This window comes from Mesocricetus auratus, unplaced genomic scaffold, assembly GCF_017639785.1.
Source record: "Mesocricetus auratus isolate SY011 unplaced genomic scaffold, BCM_Maur_2.0 Super-Scaffold_100008, whole genome shotgun sequence".
NCBI classification, from domain to species: Eukaryota; Metazoa; Chordata; class Mammalia; order Rodentia; family Cricetidae; genus Mesocricetus; species Mesocricetus auratus.
The window spans coordinates 67,392,171-67,411,496 of record NW_024429192.1 but is presented as its reverse complement, the minus strand read 5'-3'; the positions used below and the strand labels follow the sequence as shown (position 1 = coordinate 67,411,496).

The following is a 19,326-nucleotide window of genomic DNA, read 5'->3' as shown; positions in this document are numbered from 1 at the left end:
GTTTAACTAGAACTGGTGTAATCATTTACCTCTTATTTACCTTCTAAACCTGCAGTTGAGACAACGTCAATGCCATCCGAGTCATCAATAAAGTTTATAGAGGCTTTTTTTTTTTCAGAAAAAAATGATTTCTTTTTTTTTTTTTTTGCTGACTCAGATTATGTGGGCAAACTCAGCCTCTTTCCACTGTTAACCAAACTCATTGAACTTTTATATTCCTTTAGCCTCCCCCACCCCAAAGCCATGCTAAGTTGTTAGCTGATCAGTAGTGAGCAGGAGCCAAAGCTCCAGCTTCTGTTGGGCTCTAGAGCCTTCTGTCTTGGGATAACTACAGAAGCAACATGAGTGGGCTAAATCCAGGCTCCCCTTTCTTGATGTGTCAGCAAGACCAGGTTGTAGAATCTCCCTGAGCCTCTGCTTCCTCTGGTGTTAAGGGTGGGTAGGAACACTGCAGCTCTCCCTGTCTCCAAGACAAGGAAAGAGGATGCTGGCTGCCTGTGGAGGTGAGATTATAGCCTCAGCAGCCACACACCTCATTCTTTAACCCTAAACTGATTTTCTCTCTCTTCCTTCCTTCCATCGGTCCTTCCTTCCATCCTTCCTTCCTTCCTTCCATCCTTCCTTCCTTCCTTCCATCCGTCCTTCCTTCCATCCATCCTTCCTTCCTTCCATCCGTCCTTCCTTCCATCCTTCCTTCCTTCCTTTCTTCCTTTCTCTTTCTTTGTTCCTTTCTTTCTCCCCCCCCTTCTTTGCGAGCTGGATCATGTGATAGCCATCAAGGCCACACTGAGTAGCGTGCAGTAGAAGGTCTTCTTCCGAACAAAAGAGAATGGAGGATTCCTGTCATTTCTTCTGGGGTCAGAAGAAACCAACTGCAAGAATCATGGTGCTTCTGGGGCCAGTCTCATAAGCTCAAATGATAAAGACAGCAGCAGTGGTGGTGACAATGACAATATCCCTTGAAATGAAAGAGAGAAAAAGAAGATCTGTTGAGATCCAAAGGGTTTTCTTGCTGTTCTGTGTGTACACCCTGCCCCTTCACTAAGGCCAGAGAGGAAGGAAGAGCCTACAGCTCAGAAGTGAAGGGGAGCAACCCCAGGTGGCATCTCCTTAAACCTGGCACCTTCACGTTTTCCTTGCCTCAGGTCAGCCTGACGCTGCCCTCGTCACGTGCCTCATGCAGCCTTCTTTGGGATGTAGAGCTGCAGAACCAGTGTGATCGCTGGGGCCAGGTCACTGGCTTTAAACTCCTTGCCTCTGTGGTCAGACCCATGCCATCCAACTGTGGCACACTGGCACTGAATGTAAAGGGCTCTTCAGGCAACTGGGCAGCATCTTCTGGAGGAAACTGGTGCCGAATTACCTTCCCTAGACACCTGATGGAGCCCGGGATAAAGGCTAACTGGCACCCTGTTAGTTGGTGTTTCATATCAGAGAACTAAAGCCCACTCTCACTGTGTATGATAATGCATACACTCATGGCATGATGGTTTTGTGCAATAATCTGTGGTTTCTAGCAGATCAGATGTTGCTCAGTAGATGCCCACACCCCCCCACCAAAAAAATTTTTGTTCTTTGAACATATGAGTGAAAAAACAGTGTGTTTATTAGACGTTAATGCCTGGTTTCACAGCGCTTTGGCCCTTTAGGAATCATAAAGGGCAGAATCAAGTGGCCAATCCATGATTCTCCCAACACTGAGGCTTCTTCTCCATGATTCTCCCAACACTGAGGCTTCTTCTCCATGATTCTCCCAACACTGAGGCTTCTTCTCCATGGCAGCCAATCAGGCTTCCGGCTTTTGCTGGCATGCACACATTCATGCTCTAGTTTGTGAGTTGTATTTCTAACCATCCCCCTGCCTCACTTGGGTATTTCACCCCCCTCCTAGCACTATCCTTCTATACTGAGGCTCCTGGCAGAGCTCTGAAAACTCTGGCCCTGGAGTTAATATTGTCCTGGGTCACATTGCACAGCTGTGAATACTGAATTCTCATCCCCCGCCCTCTCTCATCACCTTCTCTCCTCACCCTGCTATAACTAGAGGTTGAACCCAGGATTTTATCCATGCTAAGTAAATGCTCTACCACTGAACTGTGTGCCCAGCCTCCTTCCTTTCTTCCCCAGAATCAGGGGAGATTAAGTTGATCAGGGTGACAATTAACTCACTTTTCAGGCCAGGTTGACCTTAAATGTATGATCCTCCTGCCTCAGCCTCCCTAGTAGCTAAGATTAGGATTAACAGAGTTGTGTCACCAGGCCTGGTTTAAATACTAAACTCTGTGTTGGAATGATTCAAGCATATTGCCTAGTCTAATGACTCCCCTGTGACACATAGAGGCCCTGATGCCATTCCTAACTTCTGACCTGAGGTCTGTGCCATCATTAGCTCTGCCTACTACCCTGCCGTCACCTTAGGAATTTAGATCCTGAGACTTAGGACCAGTTTCCCTCAGCAAGCTTTACCACGCTACGTTGTATTTAGTATGGGGCAACAGAACACTGTTGCCCCATAGTGACATGAGTGCTCAGGGGCAAAGTACATAGAGTCATTAAAATATAGCCACAAACAACATAAAATACCTTGGGGTAATGCTAACTAAACAAGTGAAAGATATGTATAGCAAGAATTTTGAGTCTTTAAGAAAGAAATTAAAGAAGACACCAGAAGGTGGAAAGATCTCCCATGCTCTTGAATAGGTAGGATCAACATAGTAAAAATGGCAATCGTACTGGAAGCTATATGCAGATTTAACGCAATCCCCATTGAAATCCCCTGTATAATTCTTCACAGACCTTGAAAGAACAATAATCAACTTTGTATGGAAAAACAAAAGACCCAGGATAGCCAAAACAACCTTATTCAATAAAGCAACATCTGGAGGCATCACCATCCCTGACTTCAAGCTCTAGTCTAGAGCTGTAGTCCTGAAAACAGCTTGGTATTGGCACAAAAATAGACAGGTAGACCAATGGAATCGAATTGAAAACCCTGATATTAACCCACACACCTAGGAACACTTGACAAAGAAGCTAAAATTATACAATGGAAAAAAGAAAGCATCTTCAACAAATGGTCCTGGCATAACTGGATGCTGGCATGTAGAAGACCGAACGGGAACTCTGGGTTCTCTGGGGGCAGGGTCATTCGCTCAGAGACATCTAGCTACTCATCTAGCAGAGTCGACTTTCCATTAACTATGTGATATCTTCATTAAGGGCATGCCATAGGAGCTCTTTGGGAGGGGTAGGCTTTTCCTTGTAAATACTTAATCCGGACATTACTGATTATTTGGAAACCCAGGAGTGCTCCGTAAGTTACAGGCTCAGACAATATAAACCACGACTTTAGCCTCCACAGCTCAGTTGAGTTTTTGACTTGGAACTATCCTTTGTGAAACTTAATCTGTCCTCTTTCACATAACTCAGCTTTCAGACCCCTGGATAGAAACCTATCCTGTTTGGTGTGACTTGTCTCCCACTGGGGTTAGAAGAAGCCCGAAGCGAAGAGGGATAATTTATGCAAGTCCCTCGTAAGTCAGAAGTGGAAAGGTGTATACACCTCTGCTTGCTCTGGAAGAGCCTGTTCTGGAGCCCCCTGCCAGGTAACTTGCATCATCTTTAACATGGGCTCTCCGCCTGTGAGCAGTATGTTCCTTCTCTTTGTCTGGCCCATGACAAGACAGCCTCCCTCAGTTCCAGCGCCTGGTCCTCTCTATCCCAGCCATGAGAGCCTTCCAGGTCTTATCTCAGCTCTTCCTTTAAACCCAGAGGAATGCAGATTCTATGTTCATATGAGGAATGGGGAGTATTAAATAGCAGCCTTCATGCCCAGCTGCATGGACACCCCTGAAGTCACAGCCCCTCCAATACTCTAGTGCCAGCCTGTCACTCAGGGCCATCTCCTGGTTCTGCACCTGAGTGCCTGGGAAGACATTTAAAGTCTATTAAAACAGGATTTTTCATGAAGGGAGGCAGGGGAGGAGGGGAGAGAGAGACGGAACTGGGATTGGCATGTAAAACATGAGACCCAGAAAAAAATGCCCTTGAGGCACACCAGTGTGTTCATAAATGCCCTTATGGCAGACCAGTGTGTTCATAACTGCCCTTGCCTGGAATGCTGGGATCCAACCCTGAGCTGTATCAAATGAGGGGCTCGTAGTAGACCAGAATTCCACTACACTGCACTTGTGCCCTGGCTGGGACCGGAGTGCTACTGGTGCCAAACAGCCAACCTGAAGTCACAAAGCAGGACCTGCCTGTGCTGTTCCCTGCAGGGCCTGGTGGTGAGGTCCCCTCCCTACCATAAGAACTCATTCCTTTCATGCCCATTCTTCTTACCCAAGACCTGTCATCTCCCATGGCTCACTATTTCTTCTAGAAGGGGATCAATAACCACCATTAAAAGATTTATGAGATAACAATTTATCAGATAACACATTGCCTGCCCCCTCATGGGTGCCACAGCCTACTCATATTCGGGTAGATGGCCCACCCTTGGCTGCCACCCCAACTGCACTCTGGGATGGCCATTGTCCATTTCATCCCTCGGCTGCCTCCTCTCTCTGCTGTTAACACTGTGTTCCAAGCAGACTTTGGAACATCTTCCCCCACAGCCGCATTGACTTTGGCAGATTTACTGGGGATGGCTGATGTCCTAACCTTATTTGCTTTTCCAGAGCTGGTGTTTGCAGGGTTATTTGGAACCAGAACAAAAATCATCCCACGCCCTTATGCAATTCCTTCGGCAGAATCTATCAGATAAATAAAGCCCTCTCCCCCTCCGTTGGTCTAGCTCTCCAAGCTGATTATCTGGGCTAGTTCTCACATCTGCCCATCTTCTGCCGTTCTGGAGCAGCCATGAAGTCCCTGGTCCTGCTCCTTTGTTTAGCTCAGCTCTGGGGCTGCCAATCAGCTCCACATGGTACAGGGCAGGGTTTTAAAGAAGTGGCTTGTGATGACCCAGAAGTGGAGCGAGCAGCCTTGGTAGCCGTGAACTACCTCAACCAACATCTTCTTCATGGGTTCAGGCACCTCTTGAATCGGATTGACAAAGTCAAGGTGTGGTTTCGGGTAAGTGAGCCTGCATGCCTGAGCTGAAAGAATCTGTGTTTGGGGTACAACCCAGTGCCTCAAAGGCTAGCTAGCATCTCTCGGTATCGATAAAACTGCGGCAAAGACTGGTCTCTTCCCAGAAACAGGACAGGGAAAGAGGAGAGCAGGAGAGGTCACATTCGTACTGTAGTCACGAATCTCACAGAGGATGCTCCATGTGGGAAGAAGAAAGGACTCAAGGATAGTTCACAGACCACAGGTGGAAGGTCAGACTTGCTGGAAAAACTTGGGTTCCTACTAGCCGACTTGAAAGTCACTTATCTTTCTTGGCTTCTGTTTATCTCTGATAAAAATGGGACGTGGCTTTTGACCAGTGCCTATGTGTGACAGCCCTTTAACATAGATCTTTTCATTAAGCCCTTTTCCCGTCCGAGCCCTGTGTGGTGGCCAGATGCTATGGGCACTAGCATGTTGAAACAATAAAATCTCCAATATTTAGCTGCTTTTGACATACAAAGTTGGAAATTCCATACGGCTCAGCTTAACATAAAGATGGGAAGGCACAAGAAGCTTGTGATTTAGGAGGGAAAATAAAACAAACATCAGGATGCCCAGATGGAGGAATTATATCCAGTATGACACAGGGACAAGCTGATTTGAAACTAGGGTTTTCCTGGGTGAATTTTAAGAGCGCTGCAGTGAAAGGCATAATGAGCAGATCTGTGCAGAGTAACATGCAGTATGCACATTGCAGAGAGAGCCATGGGAGAGCATTGTGCATTAAGTGTAGAGATTGAGGACTGCTTTCCTTGGGACCCCCACGTGCAGCAGGAAGCTCTGTGTGTTCCCTGCACTCGGTGCTTCTATTCCTGGCAATGCTGAGGTCTCAGGCAGGGCTGGGGGGAGAGGTAAACTAATCCGGGCTGAGTTCCAAAATTTGAGATGTTCTCAAAATGTGAGAAGAGGAACACGCGAGCAGGTAGAGAAAATGAACAACCTCACAGGGTCCTGCAAGTTTCCCAGATTGCTTCCACACCAGTGACAGCAGTTTCCTAGCCTCAGACTAGACAGGCAGGAACTCACCGTGTATCTGAAGCCCAAGAAGATGGACAATAGGAAAAGCCAAGAGCATCCTCTAAGGAAAAGAACACCGAAAGGAGAAGAGGAGGGATGTGGACAACTAGGGAGAAGAAAGGATGAAGCAGAGGGAGGGATAGAGAAGACATAGCAAGATACAAACTCCAAAATGAAAACGTAGCCCCCGGTGCCACTTCTCCTGTGTAAAAGAGAGCTGAGAATACGGACCGTGGCTTGGACAGACACCCAGGCCCTCTACCCTGCTGTCCCCGTTTCACCTGCTCCATCTATAGTGGAAGACAAAACAGAGACAACAGTGCAGTAATGAGGGGGCTGAGACCGGTGGGGCCTCTTCTCACTTCTCCCAGAGTCACCGCCACCAGAGCTTCACACTAGCTGACTCACTGGATGGGCGGGCACTTCCTCACCTCTTCCTTCCATCTCCACAGCGGCCCTTGGGAGTGGTGTACGAGTTGGAATTAGACACACTGGAGACCACCTGCCATGTTCTGGACCCCACTCCCCTGGCCAACTGTTCTGTGAGGCAGCTGACAGAGCATGTGAGTACCAGTTTATGGGTGCTACCTTACAATGGGTGGGTGGGGCCCGGCCACCAGGGTTCAGCAAAGAGCAGCCCGGCCTCAGCCAACTCCATCTTGGCTAGCCAGAGCGCAGTTTCTAAAACTGCCATTGGATGACACCTTCCGGGAGGCTGATTTTTTGCAACACTTAAGCTTTCTTCTTGAAGCCCTCCCTAAAAGCAGATTATAAGACTGGTGAAGGTGATCGTGGGCAGGTTACCTCCCAGAGTCCTGCCAGGCTGCTCCCCAGATGAGGAGTCAAGTCATAGTGCTCCTGGGTTTCTTTCCTAGGCGGTGGAGGGAGACTGTGACTTCCATGTTCTGGAACAAGATGGCCAGTTCACTGTGTTGTACAGCCAGTGTCATTCCAATCCAGGTCAGATGATTCTTCTGCTTATTTCTACCTTGTAGAACGAGAAAGGAACCGTTAATTTTGAACTCAAATAGTCCTTGAGTCATTGTCGAGGATTCTGGGTCCTGGGATTCTAACACCGTTTTTTTTTAAAAGGAGCTTGTTCCCATGGGTGAACATTGTCCCTTATAGCTGTGACTTACCGAAGCTTCATATAGCAGCTTGAAGGTTTAGAGAAAAGAGGTGTTGCAGTTGAAAGCATGTGCAGCCCTTTCTAAGTAAGCAAGCAGTGGTGAGAACCTTGGTGAACTGCAGTTAAGACCCCATTGTCTTTCTGTCCAGACTCTGCAGAGGACGTGCGGAAGGTGTGCCCAACATGCGGACTCCTGACTCCTTTCAATGACACCAATGTGGTGCACACCGTCAAAGCTGCCCTGGATGCCTTCAACGCACAGAATAACGGAACCTATTTTAAACTGGTGGAGATTTCCCGAGCACAAAATGTGGTAAAAACCTGAGACTCTTTTGGTAGATTTGGGCAATTGGTGGCCCCTGGGGAATGTTTGGGGATGACAACCAGAAGACAAGGGGGCATGGGTTGAAAAGGCTGGCAAGGGGGCTTCTAGGACTGTGAGGAACCCCAAACTCTCAGCAACACTGTCCCAAGCTGAGTCACTTCAGCATAAGTCAGCCACAAGGAGCAGCTTCCCTGCCTCCACCTAACACCAGGGCTCTCTGTTCAGACACAGTAAATTCACTGGGGGCCACACATTCACCACTCGACCAGTAACATCCACTGCGGTCTGGGAATCAACACGGATGAAAAGGAATGGGCCTACTCATACTGACAGGCATTTAGTGGAAGGTTCCTAATCGGCCTTTCAAGTCCAGAGACTTGAAAGTTGGGGTTGGGAGTGGACCATCTAATTTGGCAACAAAGGTTTAACTATTTACGTGCAGCAGAACTGTGATGTAAGCAACCTGACAATCTGGAAGTCAGCCAGGACATACTTACAAATACATTAATATTCTCTAATTCCTGGAGAATACCCATCCCGTATTACACCAAGCAGCAGATGTGCTGCACTTGCAAGACTCCAAGCATTCCGAGGAAGGACGCAACGAGCAATGACTTCCATTCTTTCATCTAGTTTGTTTCTCTCTTGACTGCTGTATGAAACTGGTGTGGGGCCATCTCTTTACTCCCCGTTGCATCCCGGAATGACCCAAGCATTGGGTTCCAATGGCTGAGGGCCAGGAGATGCTGGGTTCCCATCCCTGCCTGCCTAAAGTTGGCCTTTTGACTTCCTGTTTCCTCTCTGAAAACTTAACCTCTGCCCTGAGTGACGGACACTTGCCAATTCTTTGAGAAGACTCAGTTCCTGCCTCCACAGCCCAAACTCTTCAGCGCACAACCCCTTCAACTGCCTAGGGCTACACACACCATGTGATTTGTGTTCTCTTAAGCTATGCCAGACCACAGCCTTCCCTCTCTCCCCTCCCCCACCCTCCCTTCTCCCCTCTTTCTTCCCTCCCTTCTCCCCCATACCTCCCTCCAACCTCTTCTTGCCTCCCTCAATTCCAGATCATCTTGCCTCATGTGTGTTTTCATTTTTATTGTCAGCCTCTCCCGGTCTCTACTTTGGTGGAGTTCGTGGTAGCTGCTACTGACTGTACTGCTCAGGAGGTCACAGATCCAGCCAAATGTAACCTGCTGGCAGAAAAGGTGAGTGGGCCAGACCCTGGGGCTCCTGCTGCCGGGACAACCTGGCCATGGAACAAAGCAGCTCTTTGCAGTTTACATCTCGAGGTTGAAGGAAGAAAGTTTAAAAACAAAGTGCAAAATGCCCACTCGTGAAGCTGGAGAAATGGCTCAGCAGTTAAGGGCACATACTTCTGTTCATCCAGAGGGCCCACGGTCAATTCCCAACACCCCTCCACCCCACCCCCCTCAGGCATCTCACCACTTTGACACCTCTGGCCTTTGCAGGCCCCTGCACACATGCATGCATGCACACACACACACACTTAAAAATAAATCAAATTTTTTTAATGTCCACTTACCCACTTGCTATGGGGTTGGGTCATGCCAGAACTTTCTCTGGTGCCTCACTTTCCCCTTTAAGTGTAGTCACCAAACTGTCTCCCCTCTGAGAAGCGCATGAAGCCAGTCTGCTGCGTGTGGCTGCTGGGGAGTGAGAAGTAGATTTTTAGATGTGCTTTGGACACTTGGAAGCCCTGAGTCTTTAAACCAGTCATATCCATTTGTGGAGGTTTAGCTTCAAGAGAGTGTCAAAAGTGTCAAAATACACCTGTAAAGATGACGTGTCATCGGTAACTAATGGAACACGGAGGAAGGATCCCAGTGTTGGATGAGAGTGAGTCACTGAGCAATGTGTGGGATGATGACAGATGTGAGTAAAACATCCCCAGAGTAATTGGAAGACACAGGGTACCAAAGTCATTTTCACAATGACCTCGAGTCATAGTTTAAGTTGTATTTAACAGGGTTTACTTAATAAAAAAAAAACCAACCTGTGTTAGCAGTAGCTCTCCCTGTGTCACCACCATCTCAGGGGTGCCAGGGACGTGTTCTCCTTCTCATAGTGTTTCTGTGTGTTCAGTGGTATTTGTAGAATTGAATTCCATGTGTTCCATAAGCAAAAACCAAAAGTTTCATTTGAAGCAAACTTAGGGTTGATGTAAGATTTTTAAAGAAAGATTTAAGTGGGTATATAAATGGAGAGAGGAGAGAGAGAGAGAAGGGGCTGACTTTCATTACTTAGGACATGCGTGTGACTTTTCAAGAGATAGTTGCCTAGAAATTATCAACTTAAAAGGAGTAAATTTAAAAGAAAAGAATTAGAAGTTTCTTTGCTTTGATATATTATACTGCAATTTACCGGGGAGAAGCATCTTTATAACATTTAAAATAACCCCTTTCTTCCTGGAAACAGCAATATGGCTTCTGCAAGGCGAATCTTGTCCACAAGCTTGGTGGGGAAGAGGTTTCAGTGGCCTGCAAAGTTTTCCAAAAGCAGGTAATTTCACGGATCTTTTTCAGACAGTGACCCCTTCCCACTTCTGCAGGGGATTAGCAATAATGGAACATTTGCTGTCCTGTCCTAAGCCTCGAAGTGGGATGTAACACTACAGGATGTGGACTCACCAGCTGGGTGAAGGATGTGCCAGCCGGGTCTTTCCCTCTCATGCTCTGGTGGCTACAGGGGAGAACAGTCCTTATGTGTAGTTGGCAAAGCCACCTTGTTGTTTGTAAAAGGTGGAAGTGCTTTTCCTAGTTACAGAGACCAAGTGGGCTGCTCTGCCTGATAGCTCCCAGGTACTCATGGCAAAGGTTTTCTATGGGTGGGGTGCTTGTAAAAGGGACTGTGTTTGTGGAAGTCTACTGGAACTGTGTTAATACTAGTAAGAGTGGAGCCCCAGAGACCAGTAACCTCTTCCTGTGAGGGTCCTGAGTATTTTACCAGTTCTTTTTAACTATATTCTTCCCAACTATCAATCATTACTTTGAGGAAATAGAGCTGGGTACAGCACAGACTCACGGGGAACCCTGTCTGGGAGGAGGAAACAATCTTGCATAAGAACATGGATCTCTCTCTCTCCCTGTGCCCCTACAGCCCCAGCCAGCCAGTGTCAACACAGCAGGACCTGCACCTGCAGTAGACCAAGCTGCACCTGCAGTGGACCAAGCTGCACCTGCAGTGGACCAAGCTGCACCTGCAGGCCCACAGGCTGACTCACCTGCATCTTTGGTGGTAGGACCCATGGTGGTGGCGGTTCCTCCAGGACCTCCAGCCCACCGAACCCACCATGACCTGCGCCATGCCTTCTCGCCCGTGGCCTCAGTGGAGTCAGCCTCAGGAGAAGTTGTTGGCCCACCTAAGGTGGTCCAGCCTGGCTCTACAGGGGCTGCCAGCCCAGTGGTCCCCCTGTGCCCAGGCAGGGTAAGACACTTCAAGATCTAGGCTAGACTCGATGAAGTAAAGTTTTGGCAGAGAGGACATAGCCGCCATTTTGTCCAAGACTGGGCATGAAGCTGGGGAGCATGTCCACTGACCAAACAAGTACCACCTCACAGCTTGAATTCCAGTTCTCCTCATTCCCCAGAGAACAGGGACAGACAAGGGATGGCCATATTTGAGGAAAGGCACAAAGCCAGAGACAGCACTTCCACTGTTTTTATGACAAACTACTGCCATTGTTTCTCTGCCTTCTTACTGACCTCATAAAAAACGGTCGCAACTGTGACTTTGAAAGGTGCTCTTGCCAGTCTTATATCTACCCATAAATAAAAGTGCCTGGAGGGCCTTTCTTAAATAAGAAGGTTCTGAGGCAAAATGTGGTCATGATCATGGTCTACTTCCTTCCAGTCTCCTTGTGTATGGTCTGTCAGTCCAACAAACACACCAGTGTGTGTGCAGCCCAAATTAAGCAAAAAGGAGAATAATATGCATTGTGTTGCTCTTGCCTAACAAACAGCGGCATCCAGGAGTTCAAAAGATGTCATCAAGTCTTATCCTACCTAGTAGCAATGCCTCTCTCTGTCTCCTTGCCTCTACTCCCTTCAACATGGCCACCAACAGCCTTGCATCTACCCAACTTTCCTGGATGGAAGACTAGCCAAGACATGAAAGGGAGGAGCATTCTGGGGCAGAATAGCAGGCACAGGGGCTCAGTGACAGGCCATAGACTGGTGTGGTTAAGAACAAGAGAGAGAATGGGCTGAAGAAGAGAGAAGAGGCTGAAGTGACAAGAACCAAGCCACAAGTAGCCCTGATATCCCCAGGAGGAATGTGGGGTATTAGTTCAAAGGGAAAACACTAATGGTTTTAAATGGTGGGGGGTGATGTAGTTGAATTTGCATTAAAATGTTGGGGGTATCTGGAGAGATGGCTTAGCAGTTACAGGCACTTGCTGGTCTGCAAAGGATCTGGGTTCATTTCCCAGCACTGGTCTGCAGTTCCAAGAGACCCAATACCCTCTTCTAGCTTCTGCGGGTACCAGGCACACATGGCATCCATGCATATATGCAGAAAAGCACCCATACACATAAAGTATAATAAATTTGAACTAAAAAATCACTTAGACACCATAGCTCTCAGCGTGGGCATGGGATGGAGTACAGTGAAGCAGAACCACACCACACCCCCTGAGAGTCGCTTGGGAGTGGAAGCATTTCCTTGGGAAGCCACTGATGTTTAGAGGTCAGATGCCAATGCTGGCCAAAATTCTGTCAAGTTCAAAGCAGCCCTAACAATGATTAATCAATGTCTAGTCATTAACTGAGTACCAACAACACCTATAAAGTTGCTTGATGGAAAGTAGGTTGAAGCCACATGACTAGACGCTTCTAGGGAAAAGATCAACATGACTGGTCTCAAGGGGTGGACAGCAGACATGATACAAATTTGGAGGTCAAAGACCCAGATTCTGCTGTTGGATTTGATGTGACAGTATGAAAAAAATGACAAGGTATGGAACTGTGCCTTTACAAGCTGGGGTGGGTAGTGGGACCCATGGCTGTGGTAGGGAACACTGGTTCATTCCATTTCACTTAGTTCAAATTCTCTCTTCTCAAAGTTTTACTGTCTAGCTGACCTATATAATTACCTCATGAGTTTCAAGGTGCCGTTAGTGGTCAGACAGACCTGCGGGAACTGGACCACACAGCTTGCCTCCCTTCTCTTTGTAAATAGGTGCCGTTAGTGGTCAGACAGACCTGCGGGAACTGGACCACACAGCTTGCCTCCCTTCTCTTTGTAAATAGGTGCCTCAAAGTGTGAAGACAAGGAGGTTCTATGAATGTATACATGGAGACTTCCTGATACCTCCCTCCCTCTCTCCATCTATCCATCCATCCATCCATCTATCCATCCATCCATCCATCCTTTTCTTTCTCTCCTTTCTTTTTCTTTGCTTAGAATTTGGTGGTTTCAGAAGGCTGAGTTCTTGATTTCCTCTTAAAGCTGTGCTGTCCTTCTGGTAAGTTTGTCCTCTCTCATGACTATTAGTCATACACAGATAAAATCCTGATCAGTCATTGAGGAAAGCCAAGACAAGAACTCAAGGTAGGAACCTGCAGGTGGGAACTGAAGCAGAGGTCATGGAGGAATGCTGCTCGCTGGTGGTCAGAGACTAGGGCAGTCTCATGTGCTTGCTCCCCAAGTGCAGACAGTCAAACAAGGCAAAAGTTAGGGTGTGCTATGTGGGGTGCTAAACTCACACGAATAGACAGTGTGGGAGTTGAGGGCAGATATACAAGCTAGGTGCTAAGGACGGTCAACAGTGAGGGAGAGATCAGAGGGTCAGAAGACAGGAGTGACAAGGAAGGGAAAGCTGATCCCACCAGAGACAAGAGGTGCCCCTCACAGACACCTTTCTGTAGAACAATCTTCGTATGCTGTAAATATGCCTTGCTCTCCTTGTTAATAAAAAGCTGACTGGCCAATAGCTGGGCAGTAAGAGATTGAACAAGACAGCCTGACACAGAGAGAATTCTGGGAAGGAGGAGGGCAGAGTCTTGGGAGTCGCCAGAGATGCAGGGCATGCTGTCCTGAGAAAAGGGACCGAGCCATATGGCAAAGCACAGATAACAAATATGGGCTAATTTATATGTCAGAGTTAACTAGTAACAAGTCTGAGCTATCAGCTGAGCATTTATAATCAATATTAAGACTCTATGGTTATTTGGGACTTGGTTATCAGGACAGGAAAGCTGCAATTACAACACCTGCTTCCTCTAAATCAGTCATTAGCAAACTTCCTAATGCTGTGAGCCTTTAATACAGTCCCTCATGCTGTAGTGTGATGCATTTATCTAATTATTCTTTATCAATAGAAACTCGGGAGTCAGATATTGGGGTAAGAACCTGGTTCATCAGAGAAGTGGCAGAGAAGCAACCAGTCACCTCCTCTCTCTCTCCTTCCTCCAACCAAAGGGCTAAGCATCTCTCTAAGCCCCTCCCTACTACTTCCTGTGTCTCTCTACAAAACCTCTATGGTCAATTTCGTCAAGTAGTAGCTAGCTCCACCCTCTGATGTAAGGTAAACTTTTCTTGGCAGTCTTGGGTGTGTCAGAGTGCAATCAATGTATCTCACAACAGTGGAGACCCCAAACCATGAAATTTTTTCATTGCTACTTCATAACTGTAATTTTGCTACTGTTAGGAATCATAACATAAATACCTGTGTTTTCCGATGGTCTTAGGCAACCTCTGTCAAAGGATCCATTGACCCTCCCAGGGTCATGACCCACAGGTTGGGAACCTCTGCTCTAAATAGATGTCACTGTCTGCTAATAGCACTACCAGCTGGTGACCTGGCCTTTAGCACCTTTGAGAGATACAGGACCAAGCTGTAACGCATATAAATTGTTGATTAGCAATTATATAATTAGGTAATAGTTATACATATATTAGCAATGTGAATTCAAGTATTTTAGAGCCAGGAATGTAACAGAGCAATGGAAGAATTGCCAACTTGAGCAAGTCTCTGAGTTCTAGGCTCAGTGCTGAAAACAAGCAAAAATAATTTTTATTGATGGCTACGTAATGGGCAACGTTTAATGTATGAATAAAACCTATGCTCCTTATCCTGCCCCATTCACCAGCAGCATTCACTTAAATACCTGTGGTTCTTAACCTGTGGGTCAAGACCCTTTTGGGGATGGAATGGCCCTTCCACAAAGGTCACATATCAGATATCCTACATATCAAATATTTACATTACAATTCCCAACAGTAGCAAAATTGCAGCTATGAAGTAGCAAGGAAAATAATTTCATGGTTGGGTGTCACCACAACATGAGGAACTGTATTAAAGGGTGGCAGCACCAGGAAGGTTGAGAACCACTGTCCTATGCCATCTTACAAACTCCCTTTTTCTAGACCTGTTTTATGGCACAGAATCCCTGCAGACCTGTTTTGTTTTTCTGAGTGTACATGCAGCATCTGGCCCATTTTAATTCATCTTCCTATTATTTTTTTCCTTGTTCTTCAAAGACATGGTCTTATACTTAGAAAGCTTCCAAGTGTTTAATTGCTGAAATAAGCCACAATAAAATGACACTCTTCTCCCTCCACCTTGTGAAGGGGGAAACAGCCTGTATATCCTCCATAAGGATCAGAAGGGTCTACTAGGAAATGTTCTCACATATTGACATTAGGCTACTGTGGTGGCTTGAAAGAAAATGGTGCCCAACGGGAGTGGCACTATTAGGAGGTGTGGCCTTGTTGGAGGAAGTGTGTCACCATGGGGGTGGGCTTTGAGATCTCTGTTGCTCAAGCTTCCCTCGGTGTGACTTCCTGTTGCCAGCAAGACGTAGGACTCTCAGCTACTCCAGTACCATGTCTGTCTGCACTCCATCATGCTCACAGTGAAGACGATAATGGACTGAACCTCTGAAACTGTAAGCAACCCACCCCAGTTAAATGTTTTCTTTACGAGCTTCCACGCTCATGGTGTCTCTTCACAGCAATGGAAACCCTAACTAAGATAGCTCCCATTCTCATCCTCACTTCACTTACCCTGACCCTCGGGGACCCTTCTGCGTTTGCCAACAGCCTTGGCTACTCTCCTTCCCTACCCAGCCCCCTGCAACGCCCTGCCACCCCCTTGTCTCCTCTGCCTCATCTCTGCCCCCTCTGTTCCCAGGCCCCCCCCCCCCGCCCACAGAGCAGATGTCTTCATCCTGGTAACAAAGGTTGCCCCGCCTCACTCAGACTTCACTTTTCTTTTTTTCCCACCACCTTGTGTCCATTCCCAATTAGTTTTTATCAGCTCAACCTGGTTTCACCCTCACTGTGAGTGCCAACCCCTCTGTCCCCACATTATCCAATATATTAGGCAACTCCTGGTTTCACTGCCTTGTCTGTGGGCTCCAGTTCCCATCAATTATTTAATAGCACCCACAAGCATCCTCTTCAGGCCTCAACCTTTCCGGTACTTTCTCTCCTCCATGCCTCCAGCCTGAGGGTCTCGCAGAAGGGTTTTCCCACCTCTGGTCTTGATGCACTGTCACACGTTGCTCGATGTCCTTAGATGGGGATACAGGAAGGCCTCTAACCTTCTCTTCATTGCTGTGTGACTGCCCCAGCTCCTCCAATGGCTAACCTATGTTTAACCCTCTCAAGTCCCTGATCACACGTCTGTCTCAACCCTCAACAGATGAATATCTCTGTTGCAAAATGAAGTGTTATCAGCTAAGAACCCCCTCTGGTTTATTTGCAAATCACTCATTCTCAGCTTCTTTGCAGCTCTAGGTATCACCTGCCTCAGGTTAATCCCTCCACCTGCGCCTTCCCTAATTATCCTGTAGCAGCAGCAGCAATTGCTCTGAGGAGTACATTATCAGAGACTTATCCCTTCCTTCCTTCCTTTCTTCCTTCCATCTTCCCTTCCTCCCTTCCTTTGCAGTTTTGTAACTTTATCTGACACTCGGTAATTTTCATCCACATTGACAGTCTGCCGTTTCCTGGTCTGTTGTTTTCTAATGTGGTGATGAACTTATAAAGTGTTTTAGGGTTTCTCTTGCTGAGATAAAGTGGATCTCTGTGAGTTGGAGGCCAATCTGATCTACAGAGCTGGTTCCAGGACAGCATAGGCTACACAAAGAAACCATCTCAAAAACAAGGCCAACAATAACAAAAACACCATGACCAAAAGCAAGTAAGGAGGAAGAGGGTTTTTTGTTTGCACTTCTAGCCTCAATTGAGAAAATGCCTCCATACAATCCAACTGTAGGCAAGCCTGTAGGACATTTTCTTAATTAGTAATAGATAGGGAAGAGCCCAGCTCATTGTGGGTGGTGCCATCCCTGGGCTGGTGGCCTTGGTTTCTATAAGAAAGCAGGCTGAGCAAGCCATGATGAGTAAGCTGGTGGGCAGTACCCCTCCTTGGCCTCTGCATCAGCTCCTGCCTCCAGGTTCCTGCCATGTTTGAGCTCCCATCCTGGCTTCCTTCATGATGAATAGTGATGTGGATGTGTGAGCCAAATGAACCCTCTCCTCCCCAAGTTGCTTTTGGTTGTGGTGTTTCGTCACAGTAATAGTAGTCCTAACTAGGACATCTCCATTTTTGTTTTCTTGGTTTTTTGCTTTTTTTTTTTTTAAGTATAGAGAATACGGGCTGGAGAGATGGCTCAGCAGTTAAGAAAGCTTCCTGCTTTTATCAGAGGACTCGAGTTCAAACCTCAGCACTCACATCAGGTGTCTCACAACTGCCTGTAATTCTAGTTCCAAAGAATCTTCTGGCCTCCATGTGTACACATGCACGCACCAACACACAAATAATTAAAAGCTTTTAAGATTATAGTTTAATTATAACATGTCTCCCTCCCAGTCTTCCCCTGAAACCCTCCCCACTCTCCTTCAAATTCATGGTCTCACCTATGGTGGACAGGATCCAGCAGCAGGGAAGGGAACCAGGCACACCCACCTCCTGAAGCTTCCACGACCTCCCCAAACCGTGCCACCTGCTGGGGGTCACATCTGGGGGTCGCATGTAAATGTGCACGTGTCTCTTGGTGTTGGAGCATTCATCGGCCTCAGATCCCCTCTCGTGTGTTGCCCTCTTCCTTACAGCTAGGTTTACAGGCACTGTCTACACGTGGCCTGTTGAATACATGAACTCCCCACCCGCTCCAATCTGGCCTTTGCCCTCTCCCTCCTCTGAAGATCCTTCCAGGCCTATCACCAGGCACCACCTGGGCTCTGAAAGCAATGGATACATTTCAATTCCCGGTTTTGGTCTAGCTCTCCCTGGCATCTCATCCTCACTCAGACCAGCCCTTTTCTCTGTGGGTCTGATCTCTTCTTGCCTTTGGCTCCAGCCTTATCTCCCGTGAGCCGTTCCTTCATCCTAACAGTCAATGGCTCATCTTCCCCTGCATTCCCCTTAAAGACAAGCTTTCCTGGGGAAACCCCACAGAAACAGCTGTCCTGAGCAAGTGGGAACTCATGGACGCCAGTCTGACAGCTGGGGAACCAACATAGGACCAAACCAGGCCCCCTGATCGTGGGTGTCAGTTAGGAGCACTGGGCAATCTATGGGGCCTCTGGCAGTGGAACCAGAATGTATCCCTAGTTCACGAACGGACTTCGGGAGCCCATTTCCCATGGCTGGATAATCTCTTAACCTAGATACACAGGCCTTGACACAGTCCCGGACCCTCAAATATTCTGGGTCATTTCAACCCCTCCTTCCTTGCCACCACATTTGATCGTTCGTTGAGACTTGAATTCTTGAATCTTCAGAACAGATCAGGTTCATCCCTTCTGCCCCACAGTTATTTCCATCTCTGCTACAGATGGCCCTCACTCGTGACTTAGCAAACCCAGTGAGAGAGGCATTGGAAGGAACTGCATTATCCAGTTGTGGGACCTAGGCACACAGTCACAGAAAACTGTCTCCATGCTGTGTGGTCGAGTCCAGAATGGCCATTCAGTAAGAGAGATGGACATGGAACAGAGGAATTGAGAACAGGCTGGAAGCCATGAGTGTGAGCTGAAGTCCACAGGCTGCACAGAGGCCTGCGCCTGTGTCATTGACCTATCCTACAGTTCCTGGGCCCTGTAGGTCTAGTGGGCCCATGCAAGCCACTACAGTCAGAAGGCCCTCTTGGCCTGCCTGCCAATCACTTTTGCTAGTGATGCAGTTCCACAGTAGAGCACCGACTTAGCATGTGCAAGGTCCTGGATTAAATTCCCAACTCTACAAAAACAATATAAAGCATCCAATAGGATCTTGGAGAGCTTATGGCTTAGGGCTAGAGCAATTGCCTAGTATGCCAGGCCCTGAGTTCTAACCCCAGTAACAAAACAAAAAATTACTTATATTATTTGGGGTCTGGTTAGTTAGTTAGTTGTTATATTTATTTATTTGTCCAAATTTAGGCATCTTAACTCCAAAAAGAACACTTTAAAAATTATGTTGTAAGCTGGGTGTTGGTGGTGCATGCCTTTAATCCCAGCACTGGGGAGGCAGAGGCAGGCAGATCTCTGTGAGTTCTAGACCAGCCTGGTCTACAAGAGCTAGTTTCAGGGCAGCCTCCAAAACAATACATAGAAACCTTGTCTCGAAAAACCAAAAATAAATAAATAAATAAATAATAATAATAATAAATAAAAATGCTGTAGCCAGAGCTACACAGAAAAACCCTGTCTCTAAAAAATTATGTTGCTAATTGTTGAACATACAAAAGGTTAAGAACTGCCACAAGTCGTGCATATAAGCCAACTACCC

General features: G+C 47.2%; 1 protein-coding gene and 2 long non-coding RNA genes across 3 annotated transcripts; 1 reads left to right on the top strand and 2 right to left on the bottom strand.

Annotated features, from left to right (window-relative positions):
• Nucleotides 1–1,584: 1,584 nt before the first annotated feature.
• Nucleotides 1,585–7,435, bottom strand: LOC110341160. The gene is made up of 2 exons (XR_002383037.2): nucleotides 6,934–7,435; nucleotides 1,585–1,804 (listed from the first exon to the last, which is right to left on the bottom strand). It is a non-coding gene; the product is annotated as an uncharacterized LOC110341160 (long non-coding RNA).
• Ahsg (alpha 2-HS glycoprotein) lies at nucleotides 4,671–11,435 on the top strand. Its single transcript, XM_013114606.3, has 7 exons — nucleotides 4,671–5,073; nucleotides 6,582–6,692; nucleotides 7,005–7,089; nucleotides 7,408–7,571; nucleotides 8,690–8,791; nucleotides 10,023–10,106; nucleotides 10,704–11,435. The coding sequence occupies exons 1-7, from the start codon at nucleotides 4,861–4,863 to the stop codon at nucleotides 11,049–11,051; spliced, it is 1,107 nt and encodes a 368-aa protein (XP_012970060.2). The 5' UTR covers nucleotides 4,671–4,860; the 3' UTR covers nucleotides 11,052–11,435.
• LOC121141991 lies at nucleotides 8,661–16,268 on the bottom strand. Its single transcript, XR_005878998.1, has 3 exons — nucleotides 16,083–16,268; nucleotides 9,130–9,253; nucleotides 8,661–8,832 (listed from the first exon to the last, which is right to left on the bottom strand). It is a non-coding gene; the product is annotated as an uncharacterized LOC121141991 (long non-coding RNA).
• Between the last annotated feature and the right edge of the window lie 3,058 nt (nucleotides 16,269–19,326).

What these genes read in the sequence shown, in the direction of transcription:
- Ahsg (XM_013114606.3), top strand. Translation starts at nt 4,861, where the DNA reads ATGAAGTCCCTGGTCCTGCTCCTTTGTTTAGCTCAGCTCTGGGGCTGC. An exon ending in TTTCCCGAGCACAAAATGTG is followed by an intron (nt 7,572 to 8,689) that starts GTAAAAACCTGA and finishes TTTTATTGTCAG; the next exon opens with CCTCTCCCGGTCTCTACTTT. An exon ending in GCAAAGTTTTCCAAAAGCAG is followed by an intron (nt 10,107 to 10,703) that starts GTAATTTCACGG and finishes GTGCCCCTACAG; the next exon opens with CCCCAGCCAGCCAGTGTCAA.